The following is a 19,687-nucleotide window of genomic DNA, read 5'->3' as shown; positions in this document are numbered from 1 at the left end:
CTAGAGCAGCCTGGCTAACAAAGAGACCCCGAACACTTCAAACGCGCGGGCGCTCAGCGCTCAGAGTCCAGATGGCAAAGGGCCGGGGTCTTGATGTCTGTTCACCAAGGCCTGGACCAATGTTCTGCAACCTTGAGACCTGCCCTGCCCATCAGTGCCCAGGGCAGGGGACTTCAGACAGGTCCAGCCTTTCCCTAGTCTCAGTGTTCTGGGCCCACCACCCTCCTGCAAACGAAGAAGAGTAGAGGCTAAGGCTGAACCCCAAGCCGGGATCCAGCCCTCAGGGCAGGGCAGGTAGGCAGGCATGGCGGGCACTTGGGCGCTCCCGCAGAGGCTCGCTGTGGTAAGCTATAAAGCATTTAGGGGGCAGGTTCTGAAAACGTGTCCACGCTGAAGTACCCCAGAAAATAGGGATTGAAAAGGGATTCCCCAACTCGCATTCTGGCCCGAGCGGAGCGGTGTTTCTATGGACCCAAGAGGCGAGATCGTGGGGGTAAACATCTGTGCCAGCAGGCGAGTATCTGCTCTGCCCCGGGTCGTGGCACTCTGCCTGCACAGCTCCACTCACTGCGGGCAGGATCGCGTTGCAGACGCCGAGGACTCAGTGCGCATCCCAAGAGGCTCCCAGCTGCGTCCTTGGTCTGCCCAGAAGCACATCTGGGCTTGACTCGCCTCCTCCACCCCTCGCAGAGACCCTGCACCCTGGCAGGGCCAAATCCGCTCCAGGAGCCTCAGACAAAGGCAGCACCATTGAACCTAGGGGTCAGCACCGCTGATTAGCGGCCCGCGCCTGGGTTAGGAGCGCAGGCTGCGCGCGAGGACCTGGCCTCCGAGATGCCGGCCACAGTCAGGGCCGAAAAAAGAGGAGACAAAACTGAAAGTGCCGCCCCCGGTTGGGGGTGGGGGGGCGGGGGCCGCCAGCGAAGGCCCCAGAACTTGTCCTGCCCCTGGCCACAGTGGCCAATCAGCGCGCCGCCCTCGCTCCTGACAGCTATTTAGCAACCCAGCCGGGATAGAGTTTCCAAAAAAGTTAGAATAACTTCCTCTCCCGGAGACCTCGGTTTTGCACAAGCCGGCCTCGAAATCGGAGCCTTTGCGAGCGACTCGGGAGCCTGTGCTCCGCGGCCGCGGGCTTGGCCAGTGGCGTGCGCTCGGCGCCCCCCAGCCCCACGCGCGCCGGGCGGGCGCCATGGAGGAGGGCTCCAGCTCGCCGGTGTCCCCCGTGGACAGTCTGGGCACCAGCGAGGAAGAGCTGGAGCGGCAGCCCAAGCGCTTCGGCCGGAAGCGGCGCTACAGCAAGAAATCGAGCGAAGATGGCAGCCCGACCCCGGGCAAGCGCGGCAAGAAGGGCAGCCCGAGCGCACAGTCCTTCGAGGAGCTGCAGAGCCAGCGCATCCTGGCCAACGTGCGCGAGCGCCAGCGCACCCAGTCGCTCAACGAGGCCTTCGCCGCGCTGCGCAAGATCATCCCCACGCTCCCCTCTGACAAGCTCAGCAAGATCCAGACGCTCAAGCTGGCCGCCAGGTACATAGACTTCCTCTACCAGGTTCTCCAGAGCGACGAGATGGACAATAAGATGACCAGCTGCAGCTACGTGGCTCACGAGCGTCTCAGCTACGCCTTCTCCGTGTGGCGCATGGAGGGCGCGTGGTCCATGTCCGCCTCCCACTAGCGCCGCGCCACCCACCTCCGGAGCCGCACGCCAGGGTAGGTGCTGCCTTTGATGGGCACCCACGACGCACGGGTTGGTGGGCAGACGGGTCAGGGTATCTCTCCTCGCGGAGGTCCCTCAGACAACCGGTTGCACAGGGATGGGGTGAGGTTCCTCACTCTGAAAGGGTTAGCGGGACACGAGAAAACTCGCCTACCCCAGGGGCATGCCTGAGGGCTTTTGCCAGGGGTATCAGTTCAGAACCCACCGGCTTGTGGCTCTCCAGCAGGGTCCAAATACATATAATGAACAAATGGTCACATTTTCCATTCTTGGTGAATGGGTGTCTGTGGGTGACTCTATGGGGAGCGCTTGTCAAAACGTTTTCTATTTAGACCAGGAGATGCGATGCCCGTTGGGTTGTGGCTGACCTGTTGCTTCGCGCTCATTCTGTGGATCCGAGGAGCCCACGCGTGGTGCAGACAATTCGCTCTTTCTGACTGCAGTTCTGGCCTGCGCCTTGGATGCTAGGGCGTTCGGGCCCTAGCCGGCTCAGTAGGTACAACGATGCTGGCCGGTGGCGCGGCAGAGGGGTTTCTGTTCAGCGCTGGGGCTCCAGGTTCACAGTCATGAGGAGCAAATCGCTGGGCGCCAGGAGTGCAGTAGACCCTGTCACCCTCAAAAAGTATGGAACCCTCAAGCGCCCAGGCCTGGGTGGATGTAGCGGCTTGGAGTCTCTGGCTGCTGGCAAGCAGGTGGATCGTATTTCGAGTTGTGTGCTTAGTGTACCACCATTCTTGAACTTGGAAAGACACAGAGGCTAGCAAGGCAAGGGATCCAGGCTAGGTAACAGGTCTGAGTGTGGGGTGGGTGTGGATGAAGAAGCAGCGCGAGCAGGGCTTTGCCTGGGAAGAAGACACCTCAGCATAGCTGAGCACTGGACTGGGTGATTCTCTCTAGCAGAGCATTTAGGATGTCCTGCACCCGCTGATTTGCAGACACCTTCCAAATCCTTAGGCAGTTCCAGGGACAGTATCCTCCAGGCAAGGCTGCAGGCTCTGTGATCTGAGGCCTTGCTTCGATCATCCAGGGGAGTGCGGCGTAGAAAAGTTCCCACTTAATTTCTTTTAGTTTTTTTATGAATCTCGTGAGTTTTTTTTTTAAATGAAAGTCTCTGCTTTACACAGAAAAAATTTGGATTATTCAAGATCAGCATGACTAGCCATTGTCCCAAACATCTATTTATGTTTTATTATTTTATAATATATTGAAAGTTGCTGCTGTTGGCTACAAAATGCTGGTCTCTACAGTGGGTTTGCTTGCTTTCTTCCTTCCCTTTCCTTTTCTCCCTCTTTCTTTCTTTTTAAAAAATCTTTGATTTCCGTCATCGAAAACTGTTTTCATGAAATAACCCCCTCCGGGACGATGACTATTTTATAGTTTTTAAGAAGAGTGTTTAACAGAGTCACTTGTGGGAATCTTCCCCTGTGTTTGTCAAAAAACAGATGGGAATTGTCTCAATCACGTATTTCTCTAGGAAAGAAAGTTTGGGTTGGCAAAGTACTCGAAGCTACAGAGGGATAATACATTAATTCTGTTTTTTGCTGCTTAAATTATGAGCGTCCATTAGTTAAGGTTCCACTCAACCCTCTCACCACCACGGCTTACAACACGCCCGAGGAAGCCAAGGCAGATGAAATGCACCATCTTTTTTATACACACACATAGAATTTGTTTAAGGAAAATGTCAACAGAACTATCGTTAAGATAGTCCTTCTGAAAATTATTGAAAGTCAACACCAGGAGGTCCTACCCTGATGCAGGAATTTAGTAGGGGCACTTAAAATTCATTTTAAGATAATTGTTCTCTTCAACAACTTTGACTCAATCACAGTTTGCAATCAAATATGTTTTAAAATCCAAAAATGCAATATCTGTAATAAACAAATGAAAAATGTTAAGAGCTTATTTGGACAAAAAGGCATTAAACTATCAGATAACACATTGGGTTGGAAAGCAAGATACAGGCCTGTTTACTTTCAAATAATCAAATACAATGGCTGGTGGGCTTAACTGATGCCTGGCCACACAGAGGACTCTTTCCAAGGGAATGTGTCCACATTTGATGCACTCACTGATGTTGGACCTGCCTTTGTCTGATTTATTAAGGTTGTGTTAATGAACAACTTTATGTTCTTATTCTTAACCAGTCCCTCTTAAGGAGCACAAATACAATTGTCATTACTTGAAACTCCTAGAAATGTTGCTAATTGTAATTGGTTATTTCTCTGTAACATTTCCAAGGAACATTCATTACAGGCCTGGAGGGAGAGAAACGTAGACATTTCACTGAACTATATATACTTTTAATGTCTATTGTGACATACTTTTACTAACGATACAAAGCTTAAACTCGTCCTTGATTGTGGAAAGAAACAGGGCCTGCCCCATGGAGTCCAGCTTATATTAAAGTTTATCCTGTCCTTCCCTGGATGGATGTTCAAAAAGTCAACTAGACTAAGTATCAGGGGTCTTCCCAGCAAGCAGGACTCAAATAACTGAAAGAAGCCTCAGAAGGGGTCCAGCATGTTTGTGAGACATGGAAGCCTTCTTAGCAGGGTCACTGTCACCTGGTCCAGAACAGAGAAAGGCAGCCATTTCTCATCCACTATTTACTTTGCCGTCCTGGTCATGGTTGAAGGCGGCATCGTCTCCCGTTCTGCTGACTCTGCAGGGCTTTTCAACAGGGTTTCATCTCCAAAGACTGAACTTTCCTTTCCTCTTTTCTTTCCTTCCAAGCACTTTTGGTTCCTATAGACAGAGTATGTGTCTCCCTCACCTTCCACTCCATGTCAGCCTCTCTTCTCCCCCTGGAAGCTTGCTTCATGGAGGTGTTTGCTACATCCGGGGTGTTAGCTAATCTCAAAATAAAACTCTCCTGCGGAGAAACGAAAATGCACAATCCCAGAGTAGCTTTTGTTTGTTGAGTAGACTGGACTGAACAGCTGAGCTGCGTGAGGTATACATGCGATGGTCTTACAGAACTTCCTATAGTAAGAGCTGCCAGTGGGAGCCGTCCTCTTAAAGATCAGTAGCGTTTTCCTGCCTCCCATCTGCTGGTGTAGTGGCTGGAGAGGCTGGAGTGGCTTTCTGGGGTCATCTGAAATGTCCTTTACTGAGGTTGTCTGAAAATGCCACTCTTTCAAGCAGATTGTATGCCTGGAAGCATTGAGTTTCCGCCGGGCTCACTCACTGTGTCCTGAATAGAAGGCACAGATGCGGGACTAATTTTGCCTGGCAAAGAAATCATGAGGTCCATTCTTTGTGCACAGGGTACTGTAACTCATAACTGGAGTTTAAATACGGACTTTAAAAATATTTAAATAAGCCAGGTTTAAAGGCTGCACTTCTGGGGGCAGTTTTCAGGTTAGTGTCTGCATCCCTCTGTTCTCTCTGATGTCTTTAAGAGCCCTGTGAATGGGGTAGGAATGTCTGTGTGTGTTTGTGTCTTTTCTTGGGAAGGCAGAAGTGTGCTACAGAAAGCAATGCTCTCCACCAGCAGTGCGTTCACGAAGGGGGCTGTAAAATTCAAAGAGGTGGGTAAGTTACTGTGGCCATGAAGCGGAGCCTGATTACAGAAGGAACAGGATCTAAGACGCACAGATGGCTGTTTTCCAAAGCCAAGATGAAACTAAGCAGTCAGAAACTGTTTCAAACGGTATTGTGCCTGGTCACCTGAGCCTACACATGTGGTAAAACTGAAAGGCACAGAACACACACACAGACACATACACTACATACACACACACACACCAGACATACAGGAATAAAATGTTAACACCTGAAGACAAACTAGGGACTACGAAGTTTTAGATTCTGGAAAGATACCATCCTTAGGAGAAATGAGTAAAACAGCAGAACCTCTTTGAAAAATTAAAATTATCTCTAAGTTAAAATTTTAAAGTATTTATTGGCATATAACCAATTGGAAAATGTTTCATGAAGACACTTTCTTTCAAGCATATCATATATTTTGATCTTATCCATCCCCATCCCCTCCCCATCCCAGTAAAAAAAAATTTAAACATATTCTATAAGAATTAATCTGTATTTAAATGGGCCAACTTCAGAAGGAACTATTACTGTTTTATCTGAATAATAAAATAAAACCAAAAATCTACATGACAGTCTGCAGTTTTCCTCATGTGTGACATTGTGCTTCTATTTAGAGTGTGAGGTCTTGATACAGATATAATCAATTAGAAGTTCCCAAGCAAACAGTGGTGTCCCAGAAACTTGACACTGAACATTGATTCCAACAGGAGTTGACCTCCGGGCTAACAGAGAAAGAACTTCTCAAATGGATTCGCAGGCAGTCTTTCTGAGAGGGGCATTCGTCTACTTTTGAGGATGTTGATACTATATTGGCTTTCATCAAAGTCACACACAATTCTAAAGGATGATTTGAAGTAATATAGATATTGAAGTTTCAGTGTGTGTGTGTGTGTGTGTGTGTGTGCGCGTGTGTATGTGTGTGTGAGAGAGAGAGAGACAGAGACAGAGAGACAGAGAAAGACAGAGTCAGAGATATGGGATGAGATCTCAGATCATGAACTTGGTCTTCAGAACACATTCTGTGACCCTGTTCCGCAGCAAGCCTCCCTATGTGATTTAGTTATGTTAAACTACGCCTTAATTGAGTGTTTGTTTGGGACGAGAATGTGAAGTTAAGGCTGTAATCTTCATGCTGATGTAAACTGAGGCACAGTGGAATATTTTTCCTCTCCCAGTCGGTGATTACCAATGGTTGTCACATCAAAGGGAGCCTTGGATCGAGAGCTGGAGAGGCTGGCATGTGACTTTACCCCAACATGAAGGAAACCTTCAGCACTCCTTGAAAACAGTTATTTTCAACAGTGTTTGAGCAGCTTGGAATGTTTTGTTATTGTCCTTAACTCTTGCTCAGAGTGTTGTCAAGGTCCTATGTTTATGAATGAGACATGACGGGGGGGGGGATCCCCAGCTACCCTGTCTATGAAGCTTCTCGGGGCTCAGCTTCCCTTTAGCATGTGACCCAGCAAAGATTGGGACAACCCAGCCTCTGCTTCTTTAGAACTGTGACTTCATTTCTGGGGTCTTAGGAAAAACATCTTTGACCTGATTGAGCCCTCAAACTCTGTGGTTCAGTTTTCTGCCACTTTGATGAGGGACTGGGTTGAACTCTGACCATAGCATGGGCAGTGATTCTAAATTTTCCTGATAATAGCTCACTCTCTGCCCAAAGAACTTGTTCATTGATGGCACATTGTGTGTGTGTGGGGGGGGGCTGTTCTGGAGTTTATCTGTGTTTCTGCTTATCTGGGGTGTGACTGGGAGGGGGTGGGTTTGAAGGAAACATTGACTTTCGGTAACCCTTTGTGACCAAACATCCTCCCTGTGGTTGAGTTTGGTGGTGTGACTGAACGCAGAGGTTCAGGAGGGTCAGTGAAGGCCACTCTAGCCAGCTGTCAGAGAGAGTGCAGGGCTCCATCCCGCTGCTGCCTTCCTGGCTCAGAAAGAAGGCAGGCCCACACTTTTACTGTGTGTCCCATTTGCCACTGTTGCACAAACAAGTGCCATCCAGCCTTCTTGCCTTTTAAAATAATTTTATTTTTATTTTATGTGTGTTGGACATTTGCTAACATATATGTCAGTGTACTATGTGTGCTCCTGGTGCCTGTGGAGGCCAGAAGAGGGCATCAGATCCCCTGGAACTAGAGTTACAGATGGTTGTGAACCACCATGTGCAAGGACTCAAACCTCGGTCCTCTGGAAGATGGCTCTTAACCCCAGAGCCATCTTTCTAGCACCCCCATACACAGCCTTTCTAAAACCCCTGTTCAGAATATTCCAGAGAGTTTTCATTGCTTGGACAGCAGGAAAGGGCTGCCTTATAAAATAAACAGACGTTGTAGAAGAAATAGCCTGCAGCTGACACGGGTGCTCCACTGCCTCGTGGGTTCCTTTGTGTGATCCACTCAGAGTTTACACTCCCTGCACAGAAATTTAGCAGGTAGCGTTTTTTCTTTCCATCTATTCTAGAGATGAATGTTCCCATTGTCCCTCTCAGGTATGTAGATGGACTGATTCAGAGAGATCAGAACTCAACAATCCTTTTACCTGGAGGGTAAAAGTGTCAATGATCTTTCTCTCAGACTTTCACCCCAGGGGTTAAGAGGGATGGGTGCCCCTAGTGAATCAGGTCAGGTCACTGGCAGGCTTGGCAAACTCTACGCTGACTGCGGCACTTTCCAGAAACTGGTGCAAACTTTTAATCTTACTCTTAAAGAGATTGCTTGTCTTGATAAATAAAAACATTGTTACTATTTTTCTGTGAACAATGCCTAAATGTCTGCAAAGTGCGAGGGAAAGGGGTGGAAAGGTACGGGTTTTGTTTGATTGTTTTGGTTTTGGTTTTGATTTCAACTCGAGCACCCGGCATGCCTCTGTTGCTTTGCTTGGATTGATATGTGAATGACTTCTTCATTGGGAATTGATTGTTTTTCCTGAAATCAATTAATTATGGATAACAGATTTGGACATACGCTGGCTTCTAACTATTGCAATTTATTGGCGCAGGCCAGCCCACCAGGATTCTCTTCTTCAAGTGGATCTGCTTCTGTTGGTACATGGAGCTAGGAACCTTCCAGTAAAGGATCTGGTCAGAGTCTTTCTGCTGTGACCATTCCTACCTCTGGAAATTCTGTCTTCCTCCTCGGACCCGGTGCACCTGTTGACTCTTTAAGCTACGACGTCATCTTTGTAAAAATGATTTCCACAAGTCCCAGTGAGGTTTTCCATTCAAAGGCAATAGAAGGATATCCCAAAGGCTGGCCTTGTGTTCACTGAGGTGACAAGGCCTTGTTTAAGGGATAAACACACCTTCTGGGAGGATCCTGTCATTCCAGAGTCCTGGGAGTTCTGTGTTCTGTGAAGTGCTCACCCAGACCTACATGTGTGCTTGGAGACCCCTCTCCTTAGCTGGCTGCTGCTTTTGTTTTTGTCATTGTCGTCACAGTCATCGTTGTCGTTGTTGTTGCTATTATTATTACTATTAACAGTAGCAGTAAAATAAAACAGCCCCAATCAGATGTCAATATCTGTATCATAAGAGCCTAGAAATATCCTATTTTGCGGATTTGTCTCTTCCAGAATGACTGACTTATATCCCCAAACTACCCGAGGGTGTGGCACAGCGGGTGGCTTCCTCAAGTAGAGCTGGGTTATGGGGTTGACTGCTTCTGTGCGGCAAGGGCCCATCCATGCCGTATAAGCAAGCTGGACTCTAAGGGCAGCATGGACTTTGGGGTGTTTCTCCAGATGGTAAATTACAGCAGATATCAGGGCTGCCTCTGAACCATCTTCTGAGGATGGAGGCTCTTCTCTAAAGAGCCGGTGGAACAGGATCCTTTTTGGTGACACCCTCAGCTTGTCTCACGTACTCTCTCTGTGTACTGTACCCTAAAAAGTGAGCAGTTTCATGTCATTTTGATATGGGACAATTTCATTTCATCATGTGTCTCTGGGAACTTCAGATTCGTTAGTGTGCCAATTACAATTTGTAATAGGAAAAAATCTGCTTTTCCAAGACAAAGTAGGAGAGAAAATTGAGACAAGAGGCAGGAAAAGTGCTCAGATTTTACTGAGGACATGGTAGGGACTCGGGAGCTCTAGTCAAGAAACAAAAGACTTCAGGCTGTCTGGGCTCCACTCCACTGCTGCCCACAGCGCCTCTTTTCAGCCCAGAACCCCTCAGAGCAGAAGTTCTCAACCTGTGGGTCGCGACCCCCAAAGGCTTTCATGGGAATTGCATAACAGATATCCTGTATGTCAGAGATTTGCATTATAATTCATATCAGTAGCAAACTGCAGTTATGACGTAGCAAGGAAATAATTTTTTGGTTGGGGCTCAGCACAACTCAAGGAATGGCATTAAAGGGTCTCAGCACTAGGAAGGTTGAGAAGCAGTGAGATTCAGACGAACTCTATGAGAACAAGCCCGCCCGCCTGCCTTCACAGAACAATAGCACCAAAAAGCCTCCTCAGTCCCATGAGCCCAGGCTGGACCAGGGCAGACCACTCTGCAAGGTTGGGAGCCTTGGCCTCCTGTCTGCTCTCAGGCATCAACACTGTTCTGTGAAGGGAATCAGGAAATCTACAGCGGTGGTCCTGCTTCTGAAAACCCTATCAGAACCAGAGGAGAGGCCTTGGATGCCAGAGAAAGTGGTGGTCCTCAGGGTAGGAGCTGGGACTCTGGGTCGAAGGCTCAAGTGGCCCAGGGCAGGGTGTCAGTGGCACAAAAGTGCCCTTTCCAGACAGTGAAGGCAGCATGAGAAAGGACCCCATGGGTTATGTGCAAAGTGCTACCCCAGTACCCTGGCATCTCTATGGCCCCACAGCCTGGAGCAGAAAAGAGTCCCTCTTTGGGTGCGAGCTGAGGACTACTCAGCCTCCACCGGGCTAATGAGAGGAAGTGGAAGTCAGGATTCAGTTTGCTGTCCTTTTCCGGATTTAATAACTTTAAATACAGTGCCATGGTCACCATTGCTTCAAAAGCCACTGTGCCACAGAGACTCAAGAAAACTGAATCAACCGTCTCTTCGAAGGCGAGCCAGACCACCCAGCTGAGCAACCTTGCTCATGAGTGGCAGGACTTTGATCGATGACAGAACGTGGCACCTTGAGGCTTTTCTGTAGTCGGTTCCTGGTCGTGTGGCCTGTGCTGTGTGTCTCTCTGTACTTACAGTGAGTATTGTTTAGCACCAATTATGCCGTTCACTTTTTCTGCCCAGAGAGAGAGAAAGGACAAGTAGAAGACAAAGCAAAGCCCCTGCGTGTCTGTCCCCGGGTGCCATCTGCGCCCCTCCTGCATGGTGCTTTTCCCCCAGCACAGCAGTCAGTTACGGCTCCTGGGGACAACTAAATGCTTGTGGCTGCCTGTGAGCCGCCTGACTCCACACAATGGATTTTGCAATTAATTTAAGTCACTGTTTCCAGAATAAATCACGTGTGAGTCTTTCCCCTCCGAAACTTCTGACGTGGTATTTTTCTAATTTGGGAAAGTTTAATTAGACAGAAACCAAAGGCTTTCTTTAGTTGCCTTTGTAGGAAGCAAGCTGGTTCTCCAGGGGCCTTCTCAGCAAAACCCACTCCTTTGTGTCTGGCAGATCTGACCTAGAATGAGACACCCAAAGTCAGGCGTGGGGTAAGAAACACTTTCCTGTTCCCAGGTCTGCAGTTTTCTGAGGTGGTGGTGGGGGTGCTCTCTGGGCCTCAGTTTCCCCATTTGTAAAATGGTGAGTTTCTGATATCCCTGCAGTTACAAAAGCTCTTAAGTGCTGATCTGCCCCAGCAACTCCATCACAAACACATAACATAAAGCTATGAAAACAGCTCTGCCCACAGAAACCTGTGTGTGTGTGTGTGTGTGTGTGTGTGTGTGTGTGTGTGTGTGTGTGTGCAGACATTCACAGCAGCTGGAGAGTGGCGACAACACAGGTGTCTATCAGCTCAGGGAGAGACGGAGAGCATGAGTTCCACTCAAACGCAGGAAGACCACACTCACATACCACTGGGGTCAACCCTGAGAACACGTGAAGCTCAAGCAGTGAATTGAGAGGGGGCCACAGCTCATGTGACTCTGTTTATATGAAATGTCTAAAGACTAAGAAGGCTGACTGGAGGCTGCCAGAGACCGGTGAGAGTGAACTGGAGGGACCCGCTAACAGGTGTGGGATTTCTGTATGGAGGGAGAAAAATGTTTTGGAATGTTCTGGCGCTGGTGTTTCCACAATGCGAATGCATTTGTTCCTACAGTTGTGGAAGACTTAAAAATGTTTCAAATCACACATTTTGTGTTCTGTGTATTTCACTATGTCCCAGACTCCTGCTTCAGAAATGCTGGTAGCATGCTCTTCTTTTACTTTTGACTGAAGTTCTCAGTCAGTTCTGCTCAGTTCTCTCGGCTCTCAAAGCTTTACTGAGTTCTTGAGCTCGGAGGGATGGGATAGAGACGAACAAGTGTGTGGGACACCCACTGACAAGGACAAGAAACATTTTGCACACTGGCTATAAGGTGGCGAGAGCTTGTCTTGCCCATCTTGGTGACAGGGGCAGACCCACCTGGAGTAGTCTGTCTTCCTGCAGAGAAAACCGTATCAGGCTGGTGTCTAGATCCAGAGACTCTCCAAGCACTGGTACCAACAGCAAGGGTGTAAGATCTTTACTTGTCCTCTGTGTAGATGCTGTTCCCAGAAGGGACACCAGAAAGGAGGCATCATGTCATTCAAGGCCATTAGGTTGTCTTTCTTTTTCACACCGTTTTTTCCTTTTTCTCCCAGATGTGTTAATTCTGCTGTGTTCCACATGTGTCCTTAAGACATTGTCACAGCCTCCCAGCCAAGAGGGATTGGCAGGAGGGCTCTGTATTTTTATAAGCAGGGTCCAATACTATCCCTTTTTAAAATTTTTACATTTAGAATCTATCTGTCTATCTATCTATCAATCTATCTACCCATCTATCTATCTATCTATCTATCTATCTATCTATCTATCTATCTAATCAATCATCTGTCTGTCTGTCTGTCTGTCTGTCTGTGGGTCAGTCTATTGTGAGAGTATACCACAGCCCATGTGTGGAGGTCAAAGGGCAACTTGTGAGTGTTTACTCTCTCCTCTCATCATGTGGGTTCTGGGGGCTAAACTCAAGTTCTCGGTCTTTGTGGAGAGTGCCTTCACCCATTGGGTTACCTCACAGATTCCCAGTCCTGTTTCTTTATGAAAGCCATCGCTTTGGTGGTACCACGCATGCACTCTAGTGCTCAGATGTTTGTGGAAACCTAGCCACTTGCTGGCCCTAGATTTTTGTCAGCTGGGTTTTGAGAATCTGGGCAGGAACGTCTTTCTGCCCATCCTCAGGAAGCTGCCAGCAGACAAAAGCCACTTATCTTGGCACTGCCCCTCATTCCTCCCTGGCCCACCCCAGATCAAGTGGAAGAGAGAGAGATCCAAAAAGTGTAGGTGGAAACAGAAGGGTCAGCCTGAGTCCTGGGTAAGTTATGCTGTTGACTTGACGACAGAACTGGATCGTTCTACAAGGACACTGCGTGGTCTGGTAGCCCCTCTGTTCCTGCCTGGACTGGGCTTCCCTGCATCTGTGGGGCTCGAAGCTACAGACAGATGTGCATTAGTTCACCACACACTGCTCACCTGCAAAAGCAGCCCGTGTGTTCTCTTAGGGACGCTGCACCTTTCTCTTTTTGGATGCTCAGGAGAGACTCTGTCCATGCCTGTCCCTGGTCACAGGCATCTATGTACCATCACTTTCCTCCTGTGACTTCCAAGTGGTTTTCAGAGATGCCCTGTAGGTGGTGTGGGCCAGGTCAGCACATTTGGGCTGCCTTGTCCCAGTACTTGCCCCTGCCACTGTCCCCGAAGCAGGGGGCCTGATGGGAAAGCATGCACTCAGCTTCTCCCTCAGCACACCTGTTCCCAGAAAACTGAGAGCAAAGTCAGACTTCCGGGTGGATCCCCAAGAGGAACATGGATTTTGTCCCTTTGAGGTCCCATCCAGTAGGGACAGTCATCTGCCACATCACAGACAAATACAACCAGGACATGGAAGGCATGTCCTCCAAGTCCCCCACAGTGACTGTTCATGGCTCCCCTGGCTTCCAGTTTCTCTAGCTGCCCATTCTAAGTGCAGCACGGCTGGTCCCACAGAGTGGCTTTCACCCAACCAAAGCTTAGCCTTCCATGATAGGCCAGAAGCTATGCCAATCACACCCAACCAAAGCTTAGCCTTCTATGATAGGCTAGAAGCTATGCCAATCAAAAGTTTTAAAAGAACAGGGAAGAAAGTGCTCTCTGACGTTTTTGTATCCACTGAGATCTTCAAACGGCTGTGAGGAAAAACTGCCAGAAAGACAGAGCTGTTTCCATCTGTGCCCAGCAACATCTCCTCTGGCCCACCTTAGTAGACAAACCATACTGTAATCATATCTATAATCAAATTGGTCCGTAATCATACGAGATGGTGACATAGGCAGTAGGAAATATTAGCATAACTACACATCCACAACAGAAAAGAAACACCAAGGAAAGTGTGAGATTTCAATGATAATACAAGAGATTCTAAATGTTGGCAGACATTATGGTTCATTAAGATGAACAACTATGACCATCTTCAGAACTGAGGAAGGTGGGGAACAAGCCTTGTCTCCCATCTCTGGCCTGGAAGAAAACGCAAGCAGTTTGCCTAAAAAGAGTCAGAGTTTTTAATGTTGAAAATATCCCTTTTCAGCACACTTTCTCGGTTATTCAAGCTACTGCTTTTCATACTGCCTAGTGGTGCTGTGGATGGAAGTCAGGGCCTTGGAGTTCTAGGCAGGGGGTCTACCTTTGAGCTATATCCCAGATGGAATCCGCCTTGAACCAGCAATTCTGCCTCTAGGGAGCCTTCTAAATCAGTGATTGCAACTTTTTCTCAACCTGTGGGTGCCACGCCCTTGAAGTTCCCCTATCAGACATCCTGCAGATCAGATATTTACAGTTCATAACAGTAGCAGGATTACAGTTAAGAAGTAACCGTGGAAAAGATGGCACAACAGTGTCTAACCATAAATTAGACACAGTGAGAAAGTAACAATAATCAATTTCACAAAACAGAATGGTTACAAGCACACAGTGCAAAGTCATGGAAACAACTCCTCCTGCACTCCCCCATCCCCCAGTCTTCATTCCGTTGTACTATACAAAGTAGGAAACCCCTCAGGCTGCAGTTCATTGAAGTAGCCTGAAACCAACCAAGTACAGTGAGCCTGAGCCCGGGTTGGGGACAAGCAAACTTTCTAAATAGCCCACTGATGCCTTGAATCACTTTTGCTCTCTGGGCGCATGGACACAGAGTAGGCTCTTAAAGACAAAGATGCCCACCAGCACCCCTTCCTATAGGAGAGGTCAACCAACCTTCTCTGCTCACCTCCATGAAACAATGCTGTCACGACACTGTTACAGCCACGGCTCCTCAGGGGATGGGTTCTCATTAGAACTTTCTCTCAGCATCTTCCCTGCATCCTACTGAAGTGATCTAGGAAGGGAGCTCAGTGGTGGGGTACTGGCCCAACGTGCTGCAGGCTCTACCAAAAAACCAACAAACCCAGAAAGTGGCTTTTTAAGGGATATTGTCATGCCTTCCTCAATCCATGGGTGACCCCTGTCCCTGACCTCACACAGTGACTGTTATGCTAATCTGGGGAATTCTTCTGGAGTATGCTAGCCAGGCTGCCTTAGATCAGTAGTATAGCTCACAGGCTGCCCTTGACCACAGGGATGCGGTTATGACTGACGTTATATCTTGAGTTCCATCTGTCAGAGCCACCTGCCGTGAAGTTCTTGACCGGTTGGTTGCTCAGCTTTAGAGCAGAGATCCCCATGTGCTCATCACCCCAGTGGCAGACTCACCTCAAGACTCTGGTTCTTCTCTGTGTTCTCTACTCCTCTGGGGTGCCATTTGAGAGGACACTAATCACTGGTTGCTGCAGATTGTGGAAGCAAGCAGAAAACAAACAAAGAAGCAAAAACAGCTAAATGAACTCATTGACTGCTCCCCTGGTGGGCCATGCTGAGAAGAGTCATTCAAAGCCACCCCAGTTCTGGTAGCAGAAAGGAAGCCACTCACCTGCAGGTGTTTGTATTGCGCTTCTGTAGGGTGAAAAGTTACTCAGCACCTAGGTCGCAGCTGATGCTGTATATGCTACATGCTTAGGACCTGGGAGGGTTGAGGACTCCATGTGGGCTTAGCTTCTGACCTAATTCCCCTGCACACTTCATTTCCTGGGACCTGCTCTTGCAGCCTCTTCATAGTCCGAGCCACCAGCTGGGTCTCCCCAGGGCTGGAGAGCAACCAGGCCCTGAATCTTCTGTCTCCTTTTGCAGTCCTTAGCTGTAATCTAATTTTTGTTATCCTTGTTTTCTTTCACACATTTGACGCATACTTCTGGCAAATTCTAGGACCACACTTGCCAGATGACCAAATCTTTTTCAGGATAATGACTGACATTTTTGTGAGTTTCCATCAGCTAGGCGGGAAGTGGCCAGAGGTGAGGGGCAAGTTCTCCCACGCTCAGATTCTCTCTGTAGCACTCACCACCATAAACATGTCACGCTCTCACAGGCCTGCACCTTAGTCCTTGATTCAAAACCATGGATTCCTTTTGTAGAGATCTCAAAGAAGCAAGACGTTAATGGCTGGGGTCAGTCCCCCTGCAGGGGCCTCCTCCATGAATCAGAGCCACGGGAGCAGGGTGACTCAGAGCCCGAGCTTGTGTCTCCTGGCTCCGTGAATAAACAAAGCAGGAAAGTCTGACTGATCCCTGGGGTACAGGGTGGGAGGTGGCTCCCAGCTCTAAGGACGCCCCACCCAGCCCAAGAGCCAGGTCAGCCCGAGAAGGGGAAGATGGGGGAGAAGGTTGGGTCTCACTGGAGCAAAAGCAGAGCAAGGCAGAAGCAGACCAGTGGGTACTCAGGGAGCTGCTGTCCTGGTGGGTTGAGATCTTGTGTGGGGCCTTAGGGTATCCTAAGAATAAACTACCACAGACACCTGCTCTGGGGTTGTCCATGCCTGGATTCCATAGACACATAAACCACCACCATCTTCCCACTCCACCCGTCATGTGCCTCCCCAGCTTTGTACATTGACCCTGGGTAGCACTGATGCCCATCCCCCTTCCTGAGTACTGAGTAAGAGCACTGTGGAAGTAGAATCCCCCTTCCTGCCTTCTCCCTCCACAGGATCCTGAATATGGAATTTGGGGTGGGGTTGGGCCTTTTTAGTCAAGTGAGATCAGAGGTTCCTGGATTCCGCAAGCAAGCAAGGTTCAGAGGATCTGGCTAGAAGGTGGCTGAGAGTCCCTTCCCTTCTGTTGTTCCTGGGGACACAGACATCGTTGCCCTGCAAAGTCAGGTGGCCAGAGGGGCTGAAATAGGCTCAGATGGTCCCCACCACTCCATCACAATTATCTTCAAAAGACCCAGGGAGACTGGGGCTTCCTCCATTCCACAGATAGGGAAACTGAGGTCCCCAGAAACTAAATGGCAATTAGCACAGGCTAGGAAGTGAATCTAGGTAGTCTGCTTTTAGCAGATCACCTAAAAATTCCATTTCCTCTTATGAAATATATCCCAGTTCCTAGTAAAATATACTTTTGCAAATGTGAGGCAGCCACCCATCCCAGATGCTGTGTGTACTCCCTAAGGCTGACAGCCCACCTGGGTCACAGCCAGGCACTTGCTGGCATTTTCTTGTCAACTGTTCTCAGGTGACCCAATATGCTCACTGACAGGAAGAGGAGATGGAGTGTGTGTCTCAGAACTGGTCTCTGTGGCCCAGAAGGTCTAATCCCAGGTCTGCAGTTTGGGCCTTTACACCCAGGCAGGTCAGGGAAGAGCTGAGCACAGAGTACCTTGTGTATGCTATTTAGGGGCTTGTCTTCCTAGCGTGGCATAAGAAGTCAGCTCTTTCTCCTGCTAGAAGCCTCACTGACACCCTCAGTGGCAAACCACCTTTCCATGTGTAGTCAGAATAAGTAACAATGCACATGTCTCCTTGACCTGAACCACTTCCCGAGGCTGTATCATGTTGAATTTGTTTCACACAGTTGTGAAAAACTGCCTGACAGAAGCAGCTTCAGGAAGGTTTTCTTTTGGCTACCTGAGGCTGCAGACCATCATGGAGGAGAAGGCATGACAGCGGGGCAGGAGGCAGCTGGCCTCACAGCATCCATAGTCAGAAGCAGAGAGATGAACGCTGGTGTCCAGCTCCCCTTCTCCTTTCTATTCAGTCCAGGACTCCCTCCCCATCCAAAGAATACTGCCACCCACACTTAAGAGACATCCTCAATGCTCAGTTAAAACTTTCTGGAAAAGTCCTCACAAACAGAGGTGCGTCTCCTAGGTGATTCTAAATCCAGTTAAACTGACAAGGAAGATGTCAAATGTGATCAAAATGCCCCTCCCAGTTGTGGAACATTTGCAGTTTCCCTGGCTCATGGTGCTCGGTGGGGACTGGCGGTCTTCTTCCTGACCGTCCCCAGCTCTTCCTCACATGGTCTTCCTGTCCACACGTTGATCTGACTCACTGTTACTGGAATAACAGGAGCTGTGTGTCCACCGAGCGGTTGGCATTACCTTCCAAACGTTGTTCCTTTGCCTTGACTGCCCAGCACTTTGACCGACCTGACCGGCCTTGCCCCAACTTGTTTCTGCTGTGCCCTGGGCATGCTCTCTCCGTACCATGCCCAGGGCCCTTAAGAATGGAGTGTCAGGAATCCAGATGCTGGGCCCTAGACTATGGCATTATCATGGTCTGTGACTTTGCTCTGCCGCACTTAGCTAGAACACCTCTCTGACCCTCTTTAGCAGCTGCTTCCAGTGTCTACCCATGGGGGAGCCCTTGATACCTACTGCAGCCACCTAAGCTCCCTGGCCCCAAAACGCCCTCTAGTGATGGTCTTTAGCTATGACATCCTGTGTGCCAGTTAGAGTCATTTGTGAGCCCGCATCTGCCTGCCTTCCTTCCCCAGACTGCAGAAGGCCTGGCACCAAGTGATGCCTGAAGCACTACTGCATGCACAGAGGGGTGGCTGAGTCCTACACATGGTGGGACATGTGTGTGTGCTCATGTGAACCTTCACCATGGGCTACATGCTGAGAATTAGAAACTGGTAAGGAAGTGGCACCCTCAACAGGGTCAGAGGAGAGTATATAAGGTGGTTGGGAGGGAAGTACCACACAGAAAGCCAAGGCAGCTTGGAGTATGGTTCTGGGACCAGGCAGGAGGATGAGTGAAGCCCACACGAGACGGAGCAAAACTAAAGCTCAGCAGCAGGCAACATCAGAGACTCGGTCTGGAGGAGGCTCAGAAAACAAGCAAAGGACAGATGAAATAGAAGCAAAGTTCCCATAAAACTGCAGACTGAGAAGACAGCTAGCAGTGCCCAGTCACCTCCCTGTCTGTGATGACCACTGAAGACTCAGTCCTGCCCACACCAGCCCCCAGCATCTGGGTGTGTTGGCTCGGCCATGGCTTCCTGCACCTGGTTCTTGGTGTCTTGGGCAAAAGGCCCTGGGAACTCATCAAGTATAACATCTAAGACAGAGCTCAGGCAGGAATTGATATCGGAGGCCTCAAGCTTCTGCCTGCTCTCCTGGGAGTTGCTGTCCTACGGTGGTACACCCTGGGCTTCATCCAACTCCATCGTCAGACAGGATTTGAAAAGGAAAGTTCTCAAGTCTGATTGCTAAGTCCAGAAGCAGGGTGGGGAACCGTTGCAGGGCAAGAGGTTCAGCCCACTATACGCAGGGATACAGTCACATCAGACACTGGTCCCCTTCCAAGCTACATCCCAAATGGCATTTCCTGGGGCTTGGAGAAAAAGGGTGGGAATCTAGGCAACCCTGGGTGACTGCATCTGTGACAAGCTACATTCTCAGCACAGTCTTTGCTGATGTCATGCCTTAGAATAGTCTATGATGAGCGAGTTTCAAGAGGCAGAAGGCAGGTCTCAGAGGGGTCAGTGGGCATTGGGGGTCCAGGCCACAAACAAGGAGAGAGCCAATCACTCTGTGTTCCCTAGGGTGGTGGCAAGGCTGGTGTTACCATAACATTTGGGAATATGTAGGACAAAGGAGGAAGGAGTCTGGTGACTTATCCTGGCAGAGCCCCTGGGCTGTGGGCTCAGCTGGGATGAGCATTCTGAGAGCAGGCAATGGAGACTTACGGTTTGGGGAGGACTCAACGGACAGATGACTCCAACAAAGTTCCACTTGGAGTGACCAGGAAGGCTGGTCTGCACAGCGTGGGAATTGACTCCTAGTGCAGCGAGGAGCAGTTTCGGGGGAGGAGAAAGGACTGGTCCAGGCTGCTGTTGACTTTGTGCTGCTGGTGAAGCAGAGGGTTGTGTTGTCTCAAAGAGCAATCTGGGCTCTTGGTGAGGCTTA

At 49.1% G+C, this 19,687-nt stretch overlaps 1 protein-coding gene across 1 annotated transcript in view; it reads left to right on the top strand.

Moving 5' to 3' along the window:
* Positions 1-1,019: 1,019 nt before the first annotated feature.
* The window catches only part of Twist2 (twist family bHLH transcription factor 2), a 45,452-nt gene continuing 26,784 nt past the window's right edge, over positions 1,020-19,687 (top strand). Inside the window, exon 1 of the mRNA XM_028755422.1 lies at positions 1,020-1,707. Within this exon, the coding sequence (XP_028611255.1) occupies positions 1,190-1,672 (483 nt within the window). The 5' untranslated portion in view covers positions 1,020-1,189 and the 3' untranslated portion in view covers positions 1,673-1,707. The remainder of the gene's footprint in view (positions 1,708-19,687) is intronic.

The sequence above is a fragment of the Grammomys surdaster genome, unplaced genomic scaffold (genome assembly GCF_004785775.1).
Source record: "Grammomys surdaster isolate TR1022 unplaced genomic scaffold, NIH_TR_1.0 126059, whole genome shotgun sequence".
Classification (NCBI taxonomy): domain Eukaryota; kingdom Metazoa; phylum Chordata; class Mammalia; order Rodentia; family Muridae; genus Grammomys; species Grammomys surdaster.
The sequence above is the reverse complement of the archived record's forward strand: the minus strand, read 5'-3'. Positions and strand labels throughout refer to the sequence as shown.